The sequence below is a fragment of the Hippopotamus amphibius genome, chromosome 15, assembly GCF_030028045.1.
Source record: "Hippopotamus amphibius kiboko isolate mHipAmp2 chromosome 15, mHipAmp2.hap2, whole genome shotgun sequence".
NCBI lineage: Eukaryota > Metazoa > Chordata > Mammalia > Artiodactyla > Hippopotamidae > Hippopotamus > Hippopotamus amphibius.
Window position 1 is genome coordinate 11765358 of NC_080200.1, and position 23399 is coordinate 11788756.

Genomic DNA, 23399 nt, shown 5'->3' on the forward strand with positions numbered 1-23399 from the left:
TGACTCTTATTTTTCAGCAACCAGCTTAAAAATCACCTCCAGAGAGCAACACTCTATAACCATCATGTCCCCCTCCTAGCCATTTTCCATCGCATCACCTTGCTTAATTTTATTCATAACATTTATTTCTGTCTAAAATTATTTCGTTCACTTCTACATTAATCTTGTTTGACTGCTTCCTTCCGTTAAATGCTAGTCCCAAAAGGGCAGGATTTTTTGTCTCATTCACTGCTGTGTCCCCAGTGCCTATCACGGGGCCTGTCATACAGTAGTAGGTGCTCAGATAACGACCCCTATTTCATTTGGACAAACACACATTGAGAAGGCAACTCAGGAATCCTATATGGGGCCCTCTACTGGCCTCTGGGGGTCGGGAGAGGAATCACCCTGGTACCCTTTTCCCCTAGGAGCCCAGCCCTCAGCTCCTGGCCAAGGGCGCAGGTGACGATTCTGGTTAAGGACCTGTCCCATCCCACCTCTCCCCTCCAGGGGGCTGACAGGGCTTTTAGGCAGTGGCTGCTGGTCCCCGCTGACCTCTATCCTTTTGCTTCTTTGCCTTCCAGAAAGATTTGCCCCTGCCGCGGAAAAGCAGCAGGTGAGCCCTGGGGAGAGATGCGCGGGGCTGACCGCCCCTTCTCCAGCCCGGGTGGGGGCGCCAGGCGCGCGCGTGGGCGGGGCCTGGCTCTCTGGTGCGCAGCAGCGCCCCCTCCTGGCGGGCGGCAGCCGCGGGCCTTCCCCTCCCCCTCCCTCCTCTGCCCGCTGCGGCTCCAGCCTCCGCCCCGCGCGCTTGTTCCCCGCGCCGCCGCCGCTGCCGCACCTGCCACCATGTCGCCGCCGCCGGGTCATGTCTGACTCTCTCTGGACCGCGCTTTCCAATTTCTCGATGCCCTCCTTCCCTGGCGGCAGTATGTTCCGCCGCACCAAGAGGTAGACCCCCGATCCCTCAGACCCTGACCTGGCCTTCCCCCAAAGCCGCCTTCCGGCTGCTGCTGTAGGGCGGGGCCCGGGATGCTGCACCCGGTCCAGCTGCGCCAGAGGTGCCCGCGCTGCGCCTTCCTGCCAGGGATGGGGCTGAATGGGGAGCAGTGTGGGTCGAGGCTGGGGGGCACTGCACGCTAGAAAGGACCGCCGCGGGGGGAGGGGGCTGCGCCCGGTGGGGGATTGCGGCGCCTTTGTCTGCCGGCGCTGCGGGCTCTGGCAGCCCGGTGAGGGTAGGGGAAGAAGGGGAGGGTGGGGGGCTTAGCACCCTCAGAACAATAGCCGCAGCCTGGCCTCCCCCCATCCCCATGCCGCGTGCTCTGGCCGCGCGAATATGCTCAGTCACTGCGTCGGGGGGTGGGGGGAGCGGTGGGAAGGGAGTGGAGGGGCTGGAGGGTCCCTCTTTGGAAGCTGGGGTCGTTGGGGGCAGAATGACGGGGGGGCTTTTATCATAGAACAACCGCCCCCCCAAAGAACACAACCTCATACGAAAAATAGTGACACACAGCGTCACGCAGGACATGATGTCATACACACATACACACACAACAGCCCTAGTGTCCCAGATACACCTGGCAGTCGCCACGCGTAACCAGCCATATGGTGGCCATAGGTCAGAGGCACGCACAGACACACAAGGGTACTCGCAGCTTCACAGAGACAGGTAAGCCCATAGGCACAGTGTAGTGTACACCCAGTAAGATGTCGCATGCCTAGTGATCCACACACCCGATTATGCCATCTGAGATGCATACAGACACGTGTGGCAATGACATCCGTGCAATGCCACAACATACAGTATCACCTAAGCAGGTCATGCTGTGTCACACGGATGACAGAATAACAGACACAGAACCTCGCAGAGGTGGAGACACATAATATCATAGGTTTTCACACATTTTCCTTCATGTCACACACAGTGGCATGCTCAGACGTGCCCAGTGTCACAGGGTGTTGAACTCACACACAGTAGATGTCACAAGGGGACACACATGGTGAATGTCACACTCAGACACAAGGACAGCATCTCATACAGACTCAGAGCGCTACACAAAGACATAGACATGTAGCAGAAATCATGCCTCGCGCACACTTTGCAGTACACAGTTCACATCTAGTCATGGGCAAGCGGCGTTACACTGTCACATAGACACACAAAGTCACAGGTCATGTCACACAAGATAAACCCAAGGGCTGTCACACATGATGTCACACTAGGATGCTCCCAGTGCTGACCTCACACACTGAGTGCCACACCTGGATACACACAGTGAATGTTACTCAAGGACCCAAAAACACAGACACTCGGTATCTCCATTGGTGTCATGTGGACATGACTGTCACCCCGTGACTGATACACTGTGCCATACATGGTCACACATGAGCCACACCAGGAGCCTTGCACATACACATCACAAACGCATCCCCTCCCGTACACATCCCTACCGAGGCCTCCACTGCCTCCTCCTCGGAGCAGTCCTTTGGGGGCACATCCAAGCATACACAGTTGGGAGACAGATGGGAATCTGAGATGGGAGGGCGGCGGACTGGGCTCACAAACTCACTGAGCTACGGCCGGGTCCGGCCCCTTGCCTCGCCTTCCCCGCAGCTGCCGCACCAGCAACCGGAAAAGCCTCATCCTGACCAGCACTTCGCCCACGCTGCCGCGACCCCACTCCCCACTACCTGGACACCTGGGTGAGACAGGTGGTGGGTTTGTGGACCAGACTAGAGGAGGCGTGGCCACAGGCGAGGGTGTGTCCATGCCACAGGAGGGGTGCTCCAGAGTCTGGAGAGAGAGGACCCGGATTGGACAAGGGGCGGGGCCATCCTTGTGTTGGCTTGGCCAGTCCGCAGAGGGACGGGCATTTATGGGCGGAGGCCCAGGAGGAGCTTGATTGGAAAGGGGATGGGGCAGAAAGGAGGAGCCATACCTAAGGGGCGGGGCCACCCCGAAAAGGAAGGAATTGGCCTGGAGAGGGGCTGTGCTGGACTCGGTAGCCAAAACATTTTGAGAGGAAGGGCCACGGCTAAGGGGAGTGGCTCACTCATACACCGGTGGGATTAGGCTACAGAGGGAACAAGCTGTTGTTTGGAACCCGCTTTGAGGATCAGGAGGTTTGATGGAATTGCCTCCCACCCTAGGCCTGAAGATCCCCCTCTTTCCGCCACAGGTAGCAGTCCCCTGGACAGCCCCCGCAACTTCTCCCCCAGCACCCCCGCCCATTTCTCCTTTGCCTCCTCCCGAAGGTGAGTCCCTCTCCTCAGGGCCCCAGAACCCTGGCCATACCCTCTGCACCCACCGTCTGGGCCACCATCTGTTTTCCTTCTAACTGCACCTGAGTCAGGGCCTAAGGGACCCGCAGAGTGCCCCAAGGTCCTGGCAGGAACAGGCTCCCAGCCTTAGGGGCGGGACCTATAAGGAGGCGGGGCCAACCGCCTGTTCAGAACCAGGGAAGGGGAGGGGCTTCCTTTGCCGCGGAGTGAAAGCGCTTGCGCTATGGGACCGGGGTCTTAGTCTCCCAAGCCTCGCTCTCCAGGCCAGGCGTTTCCGTAGCAACAGGACAGGGAAGCAGGGAGGAAGTGCGCAAGCGCAGACTTTTTGAAGCCCATCGAAGGCCTTGGTCCATGGCGCGGGGGAGGGCGCCTAGGGCTATTTCTCGAGGGCCCAAAGAGGAGAAATCTCAGGTTTCCCTCCGGAGGTCTCTGTGGGTTTCTGGAGTGTCCCTAAGATGAATTTTCGGGGTGGGGGGGGAGCTTTGGCAAGATTGGGGAAGGAAGAGAGATTCTTTGAATTTTGAGGGGGAAACTTCTAGGAGTCACCAGGGTGTTTGGACGAGTCTCTTTTTCTTTGAACTTTATTCATTCTGAAAGCGTTGTCTGAACAACTGCTGTGTTCTGAGAGCAGGGATATGGGGTTAACCACATCCCTTCTCTATCCTCGGAGCTGAGTTGGGCAGGCAACGCAGATCACTGCAAAGGATGGTGAAAGCTGTGGTGTGGGAGTCACAGGAGACTGTGGGGACAGAGGACAGCTCCCTTGGGAGAGTGGGGGCTCCCCTCTACCGTGGAATTCAGCTGAGGGAAATAGGGAGCCAGAAAAGGGCTCCAAGACTGAGCCAGATGTGTTTGCCTACATGGAGGGAGGGCTGGGAAGCAGGTGGGCTGAGCGAGGTCATTGCCTGGAGAGAGGAGTCCAGTGCGTGGGAGTGTGTGTCCATGGGAGTGTGCAGTCTGTGTGCTGATTTGGTTGTGTGTGCGTTTGTGAGGTCGTGAATATGTGAGGCAGCCCATGCCTGCACATGTACCCATGGGTGTGCATCAGCATGTGAGAGTGAGCGTGTGTGACCGCGTACTTCTAGGGCTGGAAATGTGTGTGAATAGCTGAGGAAACATGTACCTCCATGTGTGTCTCCATGTGAATGTGTAATTTGTGTGGGAGTGTGAATGAGTGTGTGGCTCTGTGAGAGTTTGAATGTGTGACTGAGTTCGTGAGGGTGTATTCAATGCGTGTCACGTGAATGTGAAAGTCTAGAGTGTGTGGGGGAGTGTGTGTCTGTGTGTGTCAGAGAGTGAGTACCAGGTCTCTGTAAGTGTATGTGTTTATATGTGAGTGTACATCTTTTTGCATGTGTGAGTGTGTGTTAGCCTGGAACCATGTAATATTTGTGTCCATGTATGGAACAGTGAATGCATGTGCGTGTCTGTGTTGAAGAGTCACGTGGTGTGACTGTGTGTGAATTTCAGTGTGTGAACTCAATCGTACTAGTAACAGTGATACTAATGGATGTGGCCATGAGAGTGATTGTGTCTGTGGGAGCGTGTGTGTGTGTGTGTGTGTGTGTGTGTGTGAGGAAGGAACCTTTCTTCTCTGAAAAGACCCAAGTGATCTTCCTCTGAGAATTTTCTCATGGGGGGTCCTCTAGGGGTCATCTTTTGGGGTCCCACTTGGATGACTTCCTTGAGTGGGCTTTTTACTTTAGAGGCTTGTTTGGCATGAGGATGGCAGGAGAGGAGCATCATAGAAAGGATCAGAGGATACTGATCTTTGCTCCAGGTCCTGAGTGCCTGGCTGGAAGACTTCCTCTTTACCTCATTGACTCTGAGGGCCTTCAGGAATCTCAGAGCACAGATATATTCTGCCACCCCCTTCCCTGGCCGTGGCCAGTGGCTTCTCTCACACCCTGTGGAGTGGGGGGGACTGGTGGGTCCTGGCGGCCTCTGAGCATGTCGGCTGGGTTCCAGGGCGGACGGACGCCGTTGGTCTCTGGCTTCTCTCCCTTCGTCTGGCTATGGCACCAACACACCCAGCTCCACCGTCTCGGTGAGTGTGGCAGGTGGGGCCGATGGGTGGGAGCCGTAGGGGGCTGGCTGGACTGGCCTAAATGAGAGATTTGGGTTTCTCTTGTTCTCCAAGGTTTTCATCTGTCCATCTCTTAGTGAGTTACAAGTCCTGCCAAGGTCCTGTTCTCCATCTTCAACATATTTTCTAGGGTGTCCTACTTACTTCGTACTTATTTTACAGACAGGTACATTAAGACTCATGTGTTAAGCCACTTGCCCAAGTCTCTGCAGCTGGCCAGGGCCAGGCCACACCCCCTTCACCCAGAGCCCATTTGCTCACCCACTGTGATACCCAAAGTCTCTCTCTCTGTCTGCCCTCTTTTCTACCTGTCTCTCTGGTTCGCTCATCCATACATTGGTACAATGTTCTGCAGACATTTATCACATGACCAACATGTGATAGGTGGGGCTCTGCAAGCTGGGTCAGGGCCCAAGGACTCACAAAGCCCTGATGAGAGGAGACAGATCAGTAAGAAGACATTTACAACTTGGGGTGCTAGAGTGGTGGGTTTCAGGAAGGGGGAACGGCATATGCAAACTCCCAGAGGCAACAGAGAACTTTTGGCATTTGGAAAGGTGAAAATAGCCTTGTGTGGCTGGGGCTTTGGGTTGGAAGTGGAGGAACAGAGGTGTGGCAGGCAGCAACCCTCATCATGCTGGGACTTCTTGAACAGGATGGCGAGGTGGATTTTATTCTAAATGCAATGGAAAGCCATAGAAAGGCTTTTTTTTTTTTTTTTTGCTTTATATTACATTAAAATAAAATTTCAGTCTGACCTACTGATTCTGTAAGTCACAGATTATGTGCACTGAAAAGATGAATAGATAATGCTGGGATGGGAAGTTTTAAGCAGGGAAATGAGTGATGCCATGTTGAAAAAGATCATTCTGCCTGCAGAATCAGGTGGCTGTCCTTGTATTCCTCCACTGATGTCTGTGGGTCCATGTTGCCCCCAACTGCATGCCAGGCCCTGACCAGTGACCAAGGAGAACCAAGTCCCTGCCCTGGAGGAGCAAACAACGATAACAAATAAGTCATAAAGATATACAGTAGTAAGTCAGGAGATAAGAAGTCAGCAAGAAGAAATGAGTTGGGGCAAGGAGAGGGAATGATGGATGTGGTCAGAAGGGGCCTCCTGAGGAGTGACTTTAAAGCAAAGACTTATTGGGAGATTGGGATTGCCTGATACACATTACTAATAAGAAAAAGAAATAAAATTGTACACTTTAAATATATGCAGTTTATTGTATGTCAATTGTGTCTCAATAAAAGTTCTTAAAGAAAAAAAATAAAGCAAAGACTTGAAGGTGAAGTGATCCACAGTAGATGTGCGGCAGACAGAGGGAACAGTCAGTGCAAAGGCCCTGAGTCAGGAGTGTGCCTGGCTTGTTCAAGGACCATCAAGGAGGCCTGTGCAGCTGGAGCAGAGCATGTGTAGGGGGAGAGTGAGAGGAGGTGATGGCAAGGAGACAGGATCAGATCTTGTAAGACTTTATGGGCTGTGGCATGGACTTAGGCATTCACCATGAGTAAGGTGGGATCCATGGAGAGTTCTGAACAGAGGAGGCATGTGACCTGGATCAGGTTTTCACAGGCTCCCTCGGGCCACATTCATGTCTGTGTCACTGTTCTCATCCGTGTCTGTCCCCGCTCCCCACCCCCAATCTGTCGCCAAGCATCCCAAGCTGAACTTTGGGTTCCAAGGATCATAGGTCCAGAATCTGGTCTTGCTCAGTGGCCCGCCAGTCTCGGGAGTCCCATACCAGGGTCCCGAGCTGTGGGGGGACCGTGGCGGCTCTGACCCCGGCCCCGCCCCTCCCCCCAGTCTTCCTGCTCCTCCCAGGAGCGCCTGCACCAGCTGCCCTACCAGCCCACCGTGGACGAGCTGCACTTCCTCTCCAAACACTTCGGCAGCACCGAGAGCATCACGGATGAGGATGGTGGCCGCCGCTCCCCTGCTGTGCGGCCTCGCTCGCGGAGCCTCAGGTGGGCCTGCATCCCCCTCCGCGTCCAAGCTAGTAGGTCTGGGGACTTGTGCCCTGCGAGACGCCTGTCTGCAGTTTTGGAGGTAGGGGGCTGGACACAATGGGTTTCTCTCTCCACAGCCCCGGGCGATCCCCCTCCTCCTACGACAATGAGATCGTGATGATGAACCATGTCTACAAGGAGAGGTTCCCGAAGGTGAGGCGGGGCTGGGGGCGGCGGCAGGGAAGCGGGGCGGCCGGAGCCCTCATTCACCTTAGCTCCGCGCGCCCCCTGGTGGCCGGCGCGGGGCAACGACTGCCTCCCGGCAGAGTCCCGCGCCGGCATCCCGGCCCTTCCTCGGTCCCTACCGCAGGCCACAGCGCAGATGGAAGAGAAGCTGCGCGACTTCGCCCGCGCCTACGAACCTGACAGCGTGTTGCCGCTGGCCGACGGCGTGCTCAGCTTCATCCACCACCAGATCATCGAGTTGGCCCGGGACTGCCTGACCAAGTCCCGCGACGGCCTCATCACAACCGTGTACTTCTACGAATTGCAGGAAAACCTGGAGAAGCTGCTGCAGGACGTGAGTGCACCAGGAGGCCGGGCCCACCTCAGGCTCTGAACCCCCAAATCAGGCTCAATATCCCCATCCTTTCCTTCATCCCACATCCATTCAGAGGGCGCCTACCACGTGCCAAGCGGCTGGTGTGGAGCTGGGGGTTGAAGGGTGGAGGAGAAAGACTAGATACTTGCTCTAGGTCTGATGAAGGAAGCAGGAATTTTTTTAATATATATATATTTATTTCACAAAATGCACCTTTTGCCTTTATTTCATCAAAATCACTGTATTATTATAACCAAGATTTTCAAATTCTGTCGATATTTGATGATATTGACAGTAATAATTTGAGTTTCTTTTATTTTTCCACTGTTTTAATTTTTACTGGAGTATAGTTGATTTACAATGTTGTGTTAGTTTCTGCTGTACAGCACAGTGAATCAGTTATACATAAACATATATCCACCCTTTTTTAGATTCTATTCCCATATAGGTCATTACAGAGTATTAAGTAGAGTTCCCTGTGCTATACAGTAAGTTTTTTTTTATTTAATTTTATTTATTTGACTGCATTGGATCTTTGTTGCTGTGTGTGGGCTTTCTCTAGTTGCAGCGAGTGGGGCTACTCTTTGTTGCAGTGTGCGGGCCTCTCATTGCGATGGCTTCTCTTATTGTGGAGAATGGGCTCTAGGCCTGTGGGCTTCAGTAGTTGCAGAGCATGAGCTCAGTAGTTGTGGCTTGTGGGCTTTAGAGCACAGGCTCAGTAGCTGTGGCGCTTGGGCTTAGTTGCTCCGCGGTATGTGGGATCTTCCCAGACCAGGGCTCAAACTCCTATCCCCTGCATTGGCAGGCAGATTAACAGCTGCAACACCAGGGAAGTCCCTACAGTAGGTTCTTATTAGTTATCTATTTTATATATAGTAGTGTGTATATGTCAACCCCAACCTCCCAATTTATCCCCCACCTCCACAGGAAGCAGGAATTTCACCTCCTTCAGGTCTTTACTCAAATGCTACCTTCTCAGGTGGCATCAGGACTGAGACTAGGATGAGGCAGGTAGTTTTCCCCCCTCAGAACATTAATTATTGAAAAACTTGAAAAAGAAGGTCTGTTAAAACTTAACATTATTTTAAGTTTAAATATTTTATTTATAATTAAACCAGGGACTTCCCTGGTGGCAGTGCAGGGGTCTGGGTTCGATCCCTGATCAGGGAACTAGATTCCACAGGCATGCCACAACTAAGAGTTCGCATGCCACAACTAAGACCCGGTGCAACCAAATAAATAAATAAAATATAATTAACCCAAAATTTGTTATAATTTAACTTTCTTGGTTTTAATGGAAACAAACTAATCAATAATACTGTTTCCATTAAAACCATTAATCATTTGAAAAACATAAAAGCACTTAGAAATGACCCCACACTTTTCCTTTTGATTCAAGCTCCAGTATGGCTTGGCCCAGCCCTCTGGGATCCTGTCCTTACTTAAATTTTTCTGCAAATTCCCTGGCTGTCCAGTGGTTAGGACTTGGCACTTTCACTGCCAGGGCCCAGGATTCGCTCCCTGGTCAGTCCCTGCTGGGGGCACTAAGATCCTGCAAGCCATGTGGCCGAAAAATAAATATATTTTGCATGTCATGTTTTTTTTTCTTACATTAATTTTGATTTTTCAAATAGTGCATTAAAATATTAGTTATTTTGAAAACTGAGTTTTTTGGTGCCCAAGGTGACTGCCTCGTTTGCCTCACCGTAGTCTTGGCTTTGATGGGCATGATAGATAAATTAATATGTGGCCTGTTTCATAGAAAACAGGAACAGGAGAGTAGAGTAATGACGACTGAAGGTCCTACCAGGAGGTGGGGTGTGACTTTGGATTGGAAGGGTCAGGGCAGACCTTCATGAGGAGCTGACAACTGAGCAGAGACCTAAAGAAGGAGAAGTAGGGAGCCATGCAGGGATCTGAGGAGAGAGCATGCCAGGCAGAGGGATTTTTAGCTTAGCCTGGATTATAGGGCTCTTTTATTTTTTTTAATATTTATCTATCTATCTATCTATTTATTATTTTATTATTTATTTATTTTGGCTGCGCCAGGTCTTAACTGTGACATGCAGGATCTTCATTGCAGCATGCAGCCTTCTTAGTTGTGGCATGTGGACCTAGTGGTAGCATGTGGACTCTTAGTTGCGGCATGCATGTGGGATCTAGTTCCCTGACCAGGGGTTGAACCTGGGCCCCCTGCATTAGGAGCACAGAGTCTTACCCACTGGACCACCAGGGAAGTCCCTATGGGGCTGTTTTGAAGATGAGTTGAGTGACTGAAGGTTTTAGGACCATTTTTGCTATAATAACAATAATGATTATTTTTACCATGTGGCCTGGGCCTCAGTTTTCTCACCTGCAAAATGGGACAACAGCAGCAGTATTGCCAATTCCTGTGGGGATGGGAGAGAAGCCTGGCTCAGGAAAGGTGCCTGTAAGCCCCACCCCCACTATGCCCTGCATCCCAGGCTTATGAACGTTCAGAGAGCTTGGAGGTGGCCTTCGTCACTCAGCTGGTGAAGAAGCTGCTTATTATCATCTCACGCCCAGCGAGGCTGCTGGAATGCCTGGTGAGGGGGCTGGGCATGGGCGGGGGGGGGGGGACAGGGGACGGGCTGGCTGGGACACCTCGGAGTTCACCCTGAGTGCACCCTGCCTTGCCTCAGGAATTCAACCCAGAGGAATTCTACCACTTACTGGAGGCAGCCGAGGGCCATGCTAAGGAGGGCCACCTTGTTAAGACGGACATCCCCCGCTACATCATCCGCCAGCTGGGCCTTGCCCGTGACCCCTTTCCAGGTGCTGGCTGGTGGGTGCAGGGGACTGCGGGTGAACCAGCTGGGACCCCAGCCTCTGCTCACTCTCATTCCCTTCCTAGATGTGGTACACCTGGAGGAACAGGACAGTGGCGGCTCTAACACACCTGAGCAGGACGACCTCTCTGAGGTAAGTCCAGGTGGCCCAGCAAACAACACTCTGGTCTGGAGCGACTGGTCGGGGCTCACCTCCTCTCTCTTTGTCCTCAGGCTGGGTGGATGTCTTGGTCCCCACTCTGAGCCTCAGTTTCCCCTTCTGTAAAATGGGTTAATAACAGCTCTTCCTCCATAGGCTTTTTTCTTTTCATGGTAAAATACATATAACATTGTTATTTACTACATTCACAATGTTGTGTGGCCATTATCTCTGTCTAGTTCCTGAACACTTCATCATCCCAAAAGGATACCCATTAAGCAATTCCTCCCCCATCAACCCCCTCCCCCACAGCCCGTGGCAACCACAGATCTGCTTTCCAGATCTTTCTGTCTCTGTTGATTTGCTGATTCTAGGTATTTCATATAAATGGAATCATTCACTCTGTGGCCTTTGGTGTCTGGTATAATGTTTTCAAGGCTTATCCATGCTGTAGCATAAATCAGTACTTCATTCCTCTTCATGGCTAAATAACACATACTACATTTTGTTTATCCATTGTTCTTTGATGGACATTTAGGTTGTTTCCATCTTTTAGCTATTGTGTGAATAGTGCTGCTATGAAAATTTGTGTACAAGCATTTGTTGGAACAACTGTTTCAGTTCTTTTAGGTACATACCTAGGAGTGGAATTGCTGGGTCACATGGTAATTCTATACTTAATTTCTTGAGGAATGCTGCACGGAGTTTTGAGTGGGCTGAATGTCCCTGTGTGTTAACAGCTCAGCATAGTAAAAATTACTATAATTCCACGCCCAGGTCAACCACACTTTGGTAGATGTTCCACATATCTGGTGGAGATTGCCCACCACAATGGTCATACATGTGTTTTCTCTGAGCTGCCTCATGTTTTCAAAAAGTTAAAACAAAATTTAGAAATTGGAAGGTTAAGATTAAAATCTGGGTTTGTGCCTTTATTGAAAAATCAGAAGTTCTGACAACACTGTGATGGAACCAGCTGGCATTGAGTTGGGGCTGGCCTAAGATATGGGTTACCTACACCCCAATCACCCATGGCTCTCACCTGGTATGCCTGGCCCCTGAAGGCATTTGGGTTTGTGACCTTTGTTTCAAAATTTTCTATGATTTCACACACATACACACACCTCTGTCCTTTATATATATATACATATATATTTTTTAAATCTCATTATACATGCCATTTGTTTAATTTTTTGAATAGGTAATGGAATGACATCACTCAAAAGTCTAAAACTCTAAAAAGGTATTTATCTTTAATTGTTGTTTGTAGGATCCTATGTAATTCTGTTCAATCAAAGTTGTTAATTGAGTGATTCAAATCTTCCATCTTCCTATTCATTTTTTTTTTTTTGCCAGATTGATCTGATAGTTTCTGAGAGCAATGTGTTAAATTCTTGTTTTGAGTAATTTCTCTTTGTAATTCTGTCGATGTTTGTGTCAGACTCTTTGGGGCTACATTCTTAGGAGCATAGAAGTTCAATATTTTTATATCTCACAGATCTGTTTGTGAAATATTTATGTAATAAATCTCTTGTCCCTAAGAAAAATAAAACTTATTTAAGAAAAAAGTTACACAGTGAAAAATCTTATACCCACTCTAGTCCCACATATTTCTATTACCTCAACTATGATTGTATTTTGCCCTCTTTTTTACATAAAAAAGCATACAGTGCATGTTGTTCCTTGTTTTTTCTCCTTCATTTAATAAAATACTTTGGAGAACTTTCTGAATAAGTGTACAGAGATTCCTCATTTTAAAAAACAGTGGTACAATATTCCTTTATATTATATCCCCTCATGTGTTTATATAACCAATTTCCTATGTGTGGATTGTTTCCAATCTTGAAATGAGCAAGATAGTATATATGTCATTTTTCACATGTGCAAGCATATCTGTAGCATGAATTCAAAAGTGAAATTGCTGGATTAAAAGGAACATACATTTGTAATTTTGATATATACCAAAATACCTTTCATGGTGGCTGTACCAGTTTATACTCCCAACTGCAAGGTATAAAAGTATCTGTTTCCCCACAGCTTTGCCCACAGAGTGTGTCAGACATTTGGATTTTTTTTTCTTTTTCCAATGTGCTGGGTGAAAAATGGTATCTTGCGGTAGTTTTAGTTTGCTTTTCTGACATTATATGTGAGGCTCAACATTTTATTCATATGGTTAAGAGCTCTAACTCTAGCTCACATATCTTGCCTATTTTTTCTCTTCAATTGTTAGTTTTGTTGTTGTTGTTGATTTCTGGGAGCTCGTTATATATTAGGGTGATTAGCCATTTTGTAGGTTTCTTTCCTAATGGAGAGAAGTTAGTTATATGGCTTCAGTGTCAGCCAGTCTTGGGTTCAAGTCCTGATTTTGTTACTCCCTCACTGTGGCACTTGGATGAAGGACCCACCCACCCTCCCTGTGCCTCAGTGTCCCCATGTTTTAAGTGGAATAACAAGAGTCCCAGCCTCATGATGATGATGAGATGGTCTCCATCTTTCCCCTGCAGGGCCGCAGCACCAAGGCTAAGAAACCACCTGGAGAGAATGACTTTGAGACCATCAAGCTCATAAGCAACGGTGCCTACGGGTGAGCCACCCGGGGCTCTGGCGGGGGGAGGGTGGCGGAGGCCGGGTGTCTCGGAGGTGATGGCCGGTCCTCGCTCTCTCCCCCTGCAGCGCTGTCTACCTGGTGCGGCACCGGGACACGAGGCAGCGCTTTGCGATGAAGAAGATCAATAAGCAGAACCTGATCCTTCGCAACCAGATCCAGCAGGCGTTCGTGGAGCGTGACATCCTCACCTTTGCTGAGAACCCCTTTGTGGTCGGCATGTTCTGCTCCTTTGAGACCCGGCGCCACCTGTGCATGGTCATGGAATATGTGGAAGGTGTGGCAGCGTGCAGGGCTGTGGGGAAGATGAGGGGATGCGCGCTAGTCAGGGCTGCTGGGAGTGGCCTGCCTGAGTCCCAGTCACCAAACTGACTACCCACCTGTATGTTTATCCTCCCATTTATTCATCCAGTCATTGATCATCCCTTCCATCTGTTTATTTATATCCAGCCATCTATTGAGTTATCTATTTTCATTTCTTTCAATATAGATACATCCATCCAATTATCCATCCATCCATCCTTCCTTCTTTTCATCTATTCATTTGCTAATCCATCTGTTTTTCTATCCATATATCTATGTGCCATCTCTCCACCCATTCATCCATCTGATTATCCATCTGTTTGTCCATCAATATAGCTGTTTATTCATCACATCATTATTTGTTTTATTCAAGTATAGTTGATTTACAATATTGTATTACATCTATTTCAAAAATTAATAGACTTCATTTTTTTAAAGCAGTTTTAGGTTTATAGAAAAATTGACTGGAAAGTACTAACAGTTCCCACATACTTGCTCCCACCACCACCCCCCGCCGCCACCACCGCCCAGTTTCCCCTGTTATTTACATCTTGTATTTGTGGGATACATTGGTTACAATTGATGAACAAATATTGATACATAATTATTAACTGAAGTCCATAGTTTATATTAGGGTTCACTCCTTGTGTTGTACATCTATTCTCTGTCCATCCATCTTTTTCTATATCTAGACATTCATTCATCCATCCGTTTATTCACCTATCTACTTACCATCCATCTATCCACCAATACCTATTTACCCATTTATTAATCCATCACCTATCCATCCATCTTTCCATCCATCATTTACTATTCTTATTTTTATTCATTCATCCAAACCTCCATTCTAGCAGCTATCTCATTTTATCTAGCTAGCTATCTAACTCCTTCTATTGATCACAATTCATCCATCAGTTTATCCATCCATTTACCAACCATCCAGTCATCCAACCACCAATGCATAGGTTTTTCATCTGTTTATCCATCTCAAATAGTAATCCATCCGTCGTCCAAACACACATGTACTATGGTTATTAGAACACACACACGATCTTACAGGGCTACAGCTGTGCCACCTCCAAGTCTTAATTGACCATTCAGTCACTCAACATATGTCCCCTCATCATCTACCTCATGCCACATGCTGTGCTGGGTGCTGGTGGCACAGTGGAGACCCAGACAAACACACTATTCCCTCATGTAGGTAACATTCAAGTCTGTATAGACATACAATAAACAAGGAAAATAAGCCAAAAGAGACAAGGTTGTTTCATACAGTGATGATGGCAACAAAGGACATAAGGCTCAGGAAGGCCATGACCACATAGGCACTTTGTTCTCTGCATAAGTGTGTCAGGATTATCTGTGGTTTTGGCCAAATTCATATTCCCTGGCAGTCCAGTGGTTAGGACATTGTGCTTCCACTGCAGGGGGCACAGTTTCGGGAGTCTGATTCATCAGTTTCTGACATAGATAAATCTGGTTTGAGAGAAAAAAAGGAAAGAAAGAACTTTACTGACTTGTGATTTAAAAAAATCAATGTCACCTTCATGAATGGCTATATCTAGGTGCTCAAATCATGTCATTAGTAATCGCTCCATATCTTGGCTCTGCTGTCCCATGTGTGGACTTTCCTCTAAACAGGCCCTGATATAGTGAGGTTACTATCCAACAGATTCCGGTTTACATTCTATGAGTTTAGCAATCTTTGTGAAAAAAGAGGGAAAAGTCACTGCTGCAACTTGGGTTACAATGCTGACCCAGCTGCTAAACCTGGAAGGAAATCTGGCCCTAAGAAAAGGAGGAATGGACAGCGAGGGAGACTAAATGATGAATTCTGCTTGTAGTAAATCTGGTGGGGACAATAATTTACATTTTAAGGCCCTCAAGGTTCAGACTCTAGATCAAGGGTCATTCTCCCAGACTCAGTCCATAAGCAGGCAGCCTAGTCCTGACCAAACCTTACCTCCAACCAACAACTCTCTACATGACCCAAGCTCTCTGAGTCTCAGTCCCCTCTCGTGTAAAATCAGCTGATTATACTGACCTTGGAGGATGGCTAAGAGGACAAGAGAAGCCTGGGAGAGGGCACTACTAGTGCAGACTGGGGAGGGGGAGCCCACTATATGAGCCTTTGTTTTCCTTAGCTCTAAAATGGGAGCAATGCGAGATGGGGATTTGGTGCTATGGTGCATATTGAGTGCTCAGCTCTGAGCCAGGGATGCCTCTCTCTTCATGTGGGCCTATTCCTTCACCCCAGGGGGGGACTGTGCCACCCTGCTGAAGAACATTGGGGCGCTGCCCGTGGAGATGGCCCGCATGTACTTTGCTGAGACGGTGCTGGCACTCGAGTACTTGCACAACTACGGCATCGTACACCGCGACCTCAAGCCTGACAAGTGAGCCTTGACCTTTCCCATCACTCTTTCCCTGCCCCTTGGGATGCCCTGGCATGGAAAAGCCAGGAGTGAAGTGGACAGTCCTTGCCTCTAAGACCCCAGTTTGTTTCTGCAGCCTCCTAATCACCTCCATGGGGCACATCAAGCTCACGGATTTTGGCCTTTCCAAGATGGGGCTTATGAGCCTTACCACCAACTTATACGAGGGCCACATCGAGAAGGACGCCCGGGAGTTCCTGGACAAACAGGTGTGTGTGCGGGAGTGGGGGTCACCGCGGGTGGAGTGACCCAGCAGGACTGTGGGGTCCAGGGCCTGGCAGGGGGTGCTGCTCCCACGGGAGGCCCCTCCTGTGGCCAGGGCATGGGCTGACAGCCTGCCCCCAGGTGTGTGGGACCCCAGAGTACATCGCACCCGAGGTCATCCTGCGCCAGGGCTACGGCAAGCCGGTGGACTGGTGGGCGATGGGCATCATTCTCTACGAGTTCCTGGTGGGCTGCGTGCCCTTCTTTGGAGACACACCTGAAGAGCTCTTTGGACAGGTCATCAGTGGTGCGTGCCACCGTGGTGGGCAGGCAGGGGGTACGGAGACATGGGCTGGCCCAGGGCCTCATGGACTCCAAAAGCGAACCCCAGCTCCACACTTTGCTCTGCAGATGACATCCTGTGGCCCGAGGGGGATGAGGCCCTGCCCACGGATGCCCAGCACCTTATATCCAGCCTCTTGCAAACCAACCCTCTGGTCCGGCTAGGGGCAGGTAAGGCCTCTGCTGTGCAGAGAATCTGAGCTGGGAGGTCTGTTGTCGGGGAACACGGCTCCCAGTGCCGTGTCCCTGGGCCAGAAAATGGGTGGGGAGCTAGGCTGCTGGGCTGACCATAGCTGTTGCTACAATTCCCTCCCGGAACCCCTCCACCCCTTCCTCCTCAGGTGGTGCCTTTGAGGTGAAGCAGCACAGTTTCTTTCGAGATCTGGATTGGACAGGGCTGCTAAGGCAGAAGGCCGAGTTTATCCCCCACCTGGAGTCTGAGGATGACACCAGCTACTTTGACAGTGAGCGGGACAGGGGGTGGGATCCTCTGAGGGGGCTCTTGGGTATGGCCTGGGCTGGGACCCAGCTGGGTAAAAGACGAGCCCCCTGGAAAGGAGGAGAGGGCTGAGGTTGTGGCGGGGGCGTGGCTTGGCATAGGGGCTGGGCTCAGTCTGAGAAGGTGAGAAAGGAGGCAGGCGTAGGGGTGGAGCTTGGACGTGAGTAAATTCTGAAAATCAGAGTGTACCGAAGTTACGAGGCGGTGCCAGGACCCAGAACGAGGCAAGGGCCTGGGATGGCAGAGACGGAGGCAGGGTGGAGAGCGGCTTAGCTGGAATCTGGGGGTGTGGCCTCTATGGAGGCGGGGCTAGACGGAGCCTCGGAGAGTGGCACCTGAACCCAACGTGGGGGCGGGGCCTAAATCTGATCCAAGAAAGGGGCAGGGGCGTGGCGGAGCCTGCAGTACCTGGCTCCTGTAGGAGCGTGATTTGAAGAGCGGACCCGTGCCTGCGGTCACCACCCACGCCTCCGCCCTAGCCCGCTCAGACAGGTATCACCACGTGAACTCCTATGATGAGGATGACACGACGGAGGAGGAGCCTGTGGAGATTCGCCAGTTCTCCTCCTGCTCCCCGCGATTCAGCAAGGTAGGCCAAGGCAGGCATAGGGGTGGGGTGAGCCCGGGGGAGGGCGGGGCCTGTGTTTAAGTACAGAGTGGAGGTGGGCCTGAAGTGGGCAGGGACTGAGGAGGCTGTGGGGAGCAGGGTCCAGGCCCAAGGTCTCAGACTAGAGAAGTTGCTGAGGGAGTGAGCATCTGGGAGTGATGAGGCTGGGATGGGGGGGCGGGGAAGGGAGGCAGCGTGGTTTTGGAACCGGTCTTCGGCATCGAGTGGAATCTAAAGGGAACCTGGACAGTTGTGGAAATGAGGACCCACAATGGGGTGGGGCTAGATCTGGACGGGGCGGGGTCAGGACCTGGGGATGGAGAGAACGAGAGTGCGGGCGGGGCTAGGCAGGGGCGAGGCTGGGCAAGGTCTCGTTTTGAGGAGCATTACGTAGGGGGGTGCAGGACATGGCTTGGGCGAGGGTACACATAATTGGGTGGGGCCTGGGAAGACGGGGCAGGAAGGAAAGCAGATTCTTTAGGGCTTGGGCAGGGCAGGGTCTAGAATAGGTCAGAGCCTAATTTTGTGGGGTGGGTCCAGAGCTGAAGAACTGTAGGTGGCTGGGGTCGGCCCAGAGTTTGGCGGGACCCGGCTTTATTGGGGCGGAGCGTAGTTTGGCCGGGTCCAGTAGCAGGAAGTCTACTGGTTCAGGAGGGAAGGCGGGACCTGGGAGCTGGACTTGCTTCCACCACCACTCATCCGTCCTTGCAGGTGTACAGCAGTATGGAGCAGCTGTCGCAGCACGAGCCCAAGACCCCCGTGGCAGCAGCAGGGACCAGCAAGCGGGAGCCGAGCGCCAAGGGCCCAGAGGAGAAGGTGGCCGGCAAGCGGGAGGGCCTAGGTGGCCTGACCCTGCGCGAGAAGACCTGGAGAGGGGGTTCCCCGGAGATGTGAGCAGGGGCAGGGTTTGGGGTTTAGGGGCGGGACCCGAAGGGGAGTAACCTTTTGAGGGTTACTCTGACCACGCCCCCTTTGAGCAGCAAGCGCTTCTCGGCGTCCGAGGCCACCTTCCTGGAGGGGGAGGCCAGTCCTCCATTGGGCGCGCGCCGCCGTTTCTCGGCGCTGCTGGAGCCCAGCCGCTTCAGCGCCCCTCAAGAGGACGAGGACGAGGCCCGGCTGCGCAGGCCTCCGCGGCCCAGCTCCGACCCCCCGGGCTCGCTGGATGCGCGGGCCCCCAAAGAGGCAGCTCAAGGGGATGGCACCCCCAGCGCCGGGGACCCGGAGGCCAGTGAGTGCCCCCTCCTGCCGCCTTCCCCAATTCCCCAGGGGCCATATATGCGCGTTCAATAAACCTGGTAGTGCTTATGCAAGTTCTCGTGTACTCTTCACACCCCAACCTGGGATTCTCATCAACATGAGGAAGACCCATATTCCATGCTCAGTCAGTCAGCAAATGTATTCGAGCACTTCTCTGTGTCAGGAGCTGTTCCAGATGCATATGTTACCTGCTCCCATGAAATTCACACTCCAGCAAGGGAGAGAAGTGGGAAGCATTCCAGGCAGAGGAAACAGCGTGCAGGTAGTTTATAACCTTGGACTCACCCCTAACCCACCTGCTCTGTTGCAGCTGACCGCCCACGCCCAGGCGACCTCTGCACACCCTCAAAGGATGGGGACCCATCAGGCCCGAGGGCCACCAATGACCTTGTTCTGCGCCGGGCGAGGCACCAACAGCTGTCAGGAGACCCGGCGGTAGAGAAGCGCCCTTCTCGAACTGGGGGAAAAGTCATCAAGTCAGCCTCGGCCACTGCCTTGTCTGTCATGATCCCTGCAGGTGACCTTGGGCCCCATCTGGCAGGGGAGGTGCTGCCCCTACTGGTGCCCGGTGCATTTTCCCGGTCCACAGTGATTGGCTCTGGGCTGGGCCAATGAGAGCTCTGGGACTTTGACTTGGGAGGAGGGAGGAACAGACACAGGGAGAGCTGTGTCTGTTGGCCCTGACCTCTGACCATGGGTCTGTGTCTTTAGTGGATCCCCACGGAAGCTCACCCTTGGCCAGCCCCATGTCTCCACGATCTCTCTCCTCCAACCCGTCCTCACGGGACTCCTCACCCAGCCGGGACTACTCGCCGGCTGTCAGTGGGCTTCGCTCCCCCATCACCATCCAACGCTCGGGCAAGAAGTATGGCTTCACACTGCGTGCCATCCGCGTCTACATGGGTGACTCGGATGTCTACAGTGTACAGCACATTGTCTGGGTGAGCACTCTTGGGTGGAGCCTGTGTTCTATGGTGGAGGTAGGGAGAGACACCCCCCCTCCCCGCTAGGGGTTAGGGGCAACTTAAACTCTGGAACCAGGCAGCCTGGATGAGACTCCTCTGTGACCACCGCTCCCCGCGTCACACTTTCCTCTCTAACTCAGTTTCTTCATTTGTAAACTGGGGAGAATATTTCATAAGGTGTTATGGAGATTACCGTGTCTGCACAGCTAGGTGTCTGGCACATAAGCTTAGGGAGCTTTCCTTGTTACCAATCCTGTTAATCCTGCCCCTATGGGGTGCCCTGTCCCCAGCATGTGGAAGAGGGGGGCCCAGCCCAGGAGGCAGGGCTCTGTGCCGGGGACCTCATCACCCACGTGAACGGGGAGCCTGTGCATGGCATGGTGCATCCTGAGGTCGTCGAGCTGATCCTTAAGGTGAGTCCATGGAAGAGAGCCAACTGTGGGGTGGGGGGCGCGAAAGATGGGGGAGATCTCAGGGAGCTGGAGCTGCCAGAGCAGCTTCCAGCAAAGAACTTTCCCCCTTTCTTCCCTCAGAGTGGCAACAAAGTGGCCGTGACCACAACGCCCTTCGAAAATACCTCCATCCGCATCGGCCCTGCGAGACGCAGCAGCTACAAGGCCAAAATGGCTCGGAGGAACAAGCGGCCCTCTGCCAAGGAGGGCCAGGAGAGGTGGGTGGGGCCAAGTGCAGTGGGTGGGGCTATAAACAGCAGGCCCCTGGAACACTCCAGTTTCTGAGCAATAGCCAGGGCTTACGTGGGAGAGGCACAGGTGAGGACAGGAGAAGGAACGTTCACAGGAAAGGTAGTTGTGCACAGGAAAGATGGCCGGGGCCACCAAGGCGACAGAGGAGGAGGGGCTGGGAAAGTAGGAGTCAGTTAAGGAAGATGTGCCAAGCTCCTAGGCTGAGGGAAAAGCACTGTGGGAGCAGAGCAGAGCCAGCAGATGTGGACTAAGAGGACGAGGTCCAGGAGATCATTCTGCCTTGCTGGATGTATTATATTTAGGCGACTGAGAGGGGCCGGGAGAAGAGATTTCGATCTGGGATGAGCATGCCAGGCCAGTAGAAATAAATTCTTCCCTTATATGTAGGAGGAAGTAGGAGAGGTGGGTGGAGCCAGGAGTTTTCTGTTTTGTTCAGTGGATTTGACCTGGACAAGGAGGGAGTGGGGATTGGAGTGAGACAAGCCAGGCTGAGTCCCCAGTGAATTTCTTTTCTCCCTGATAGGTGGGTTTAGCTGGAGAGGGCGGGGCTAGACAGGTGGGCGGGGCCAGAAAAGTTGGTTCTGTTTTGATGGGTGTTTCTAGCTTGGACTGTGAGTGGTCGGAAAGAAATGGGTAGGCCTGGCGTGGGAGGAGCCAAGTGGGACAAAGCTAAAGGTTCTCTGGTGTTGAACTGAAGAGGGAGGGCCCAGAAAGGGTGGGTGGCTCCTGGAGGTACCTTGAAGCCCTGAAATGGGAGGAGCCGGGAGCTCTGGAGTCTGGTCCAGGGTAGGTGGTCCCCTCCTTGTCCTCCAGCAAGAAGCGTAGCTCCCTCTTCCGCAAGATAACGAAGCAGTCGAACCTGCTGCACACTAGCCGCTCTCTGTCGTCGCTGAACCGTTCGCTGTCGTCCAGCGACAGCCTCCCGGGCTCGCCCACGCACGGACTGCCGGCGCGCTCGCCCACCCACAGCTACCGCTCCACGCCTGACTCCGCCTACCTAGGTAGGCCCTGCGCCTGCGCGGCGGCGGGGCTGCGCGCGGGGGCGGGGCGGTGCCCTGGCGGTGAGCTCGGCACTCAACGCCCTCTCTCGCGCGCCCGCAGGCGCGTCGTCCCAGAGCAGCTCGCCGGCCTCGAGCACGCCCAACTCGCCCGCGTCGTCGGCGTCGCACCACATCCGGCCCAGCACGCTGCACGGCCTGTCGCCGAAGCTGCACCGCCAGTACCGCTCTGCGCGCTGCAAGTCGGCCGGCAACATCCCGCTGTCGCCGCTGGCGCACACGCCGTCCCCGACACAGGCGTCGCCGCCGCCGCTGCCGGGCCACACGGTGGGCAGCTCGCACACGACGCAGAGCTTCCCGGCCAAGCTGCACTCGTCGCCGCCGGTGGTGCGCCCGCGCCCTAAGAGTGCCGAGCCCCCGCGCTCGCCGCTCCTCAAACGCGTGCAGTCGGCGGAGAAGCTGGGAGCCTCGCTGGCCGCCGACAAGAAGGGCGCGCTGCGCAAACACAGCCTCGAGGTGGGCCACCCGGATTTCCGCAAGGACTTCCACGGCGAGCTGGCGCTGCACAGCCTCGCTGAGTCGGACGGCGAGACGCCCCCTGTCGAGGGTCCCGGCGCGCCCCGGCAGGTCGCCGTCCGCCGCCTGGGCCGCCAGGAGTCACCCCTGAGCCTGGGCACGGACCCGCTGCTGCCCGAGGGCGCCCCCAGGCCGCCGGCGTCGAGTAAAGAGAAAGAGTCCCCGGGTGGCGTCGAGGCCTGCACCCCGCCCCGCGCGACAACCCCCGGGGGCCGGGCCCTGGAGCGGGACGCCAGCGGCACGCGACACCAGAGCGTGCAGACAGAGGACGGCGCGGGCGGGGCGGCCAGGGCCGTGGCCAAGGCCGCGCTGAGCCCGGTGCAGGAACACGAAACGGGCCGGCGCAGCAGCTCGGGTGAAGCAGGCACGCCCCTGGTGCCCATTGTTGTAGAGCCTGTGCGGCCTGGAGCCAAGGCTGAGGTGCCCCAACTCCCAAGTGTGGACTCCAGGGGGTTGCAGGAATCCGCACCCCTGGCGCCTCCCGCACCTGAGGCCCCGCGTGGCCGGGAGCGCTGGGTGCTGGAGGTGGTGGAGGAGCGGACCACGCTGAGCGGGCCTCGTTCCAAACCTGCCTCTTCCAAGCTCTCCCCAGACTCCCAGACCCCCTCCCAAGTTCCAACAAAGAATGTGCCCAGCAGTGCAGGGCCCCAAGCCCCACCTGCTTCCCTCCCGGTCCCGACCACCAAGCCTGAGGTGGGGCCGGCCTCCCGGTGTCCTGCTGAAGCTGTGCCCCCATCAGGCCCTACCAAAAAAGGGGCGCCCTGCCCCATGCCCCCGGGCCCATAGCAGAGGGAGCCGCTGGCCCTTCGCTGTACAGCCGCCTGTATACATATGTACACATATAAATAAAGTGCGTCCGTGCTGCGTCAGCTTTCTAGAGCCCCTCCTCCCCTAGCAAGGCAGGACATCATGTTTCCTCCCCCTTGCCTGTGTGCCTGCTGAGGAGTAGAACTCCAGTCCTGGTTACCATAAAGAGGGGAGGTGAGTCTTGGGTGGACCCTTCCTCGTGGTCCCACTTTTTGCCTCACCTATGCACCAGCTGCTCCCAGACCCTAAGCAA

At 53.3% G+C, this 23399-nt stretch overlaps 1 protein-coding gene and 1 non-coding gene across 2 annotated transcripts; one reads left to right on the top strand and one right to left on the bottom strand.

Annotated features, from left to right (window-relative positions):
• Positions 1-841: 841 nt before the first annotated feature.
• On the top strand, positions 842-23252 carry MAST1 (microtubule associated serine/threonine kinase 1). Its single transcript, XM_057709351.1, has 26 exons — positions 842-927; positions 2588-2676; positions 3153-3228; positions 5224-5302; positions 7149-7309; positions 7429-7504; positions 7662-7871; positions 10358-10459; positions 10556-10688; positions 10768-10835; positions 13346-13425; positions 13515-13723; positions 16010-16148; positions 16264-16396; positions 16533-16698; positions 16803-16904; positions 17075-17197; positions 17712-17821; positions 18551-18729; positions 18820-19067; positions 19407-19613; positions 19808-20037; positions 20352-20474; positions 20595-20731; positions 21579-21766; positions 21867-23252. Exons 1-26 carry the CDS (start codon positions 845-847, stop codon positions 23123-23125), a joined length of 4710 nt encoding a protein of 1569 aa, XP_057565334.1. The 5' UTR covers positions 842-844; the 3' UTR covers positions 23126-23252.
• On the bottom strand, positions 10056-10128 carry TRNAR-CCU (transfer RNA arginine (anticodon CCU)). Its single transcript has one exon. It is a non-coding gene; the product is annotated as a tRNA-Arg (tRNA).
• Positions 23253-23399: the final 147 nt, after the last annotated feature.

Bases quoted from the DNA above. Each gene is read 5' to 3' on its own strand.
- MAST1 (XM_057709351.1), top strand. From the start codon at position 845: ATGTCTGACTCTCTCTGGACCGCGCTTTCCAATTTCTCGATGCCCTCC. The intron at 10,836-13,345 runs GTAAGTCCAGGT...TTTCCCCTGCAG, and splicing joins AGCAGGACGACCTCTCTGAG to GGCCGCAGCACCAAGGCTAA. The intron at 13,724-16,009 runs GTGTGGCAGCGT...CCTTCACCCCAG, and splicing joins GGTCATGGAATATGTGGAAG to GGGGGGACTGTGCCACCCTG.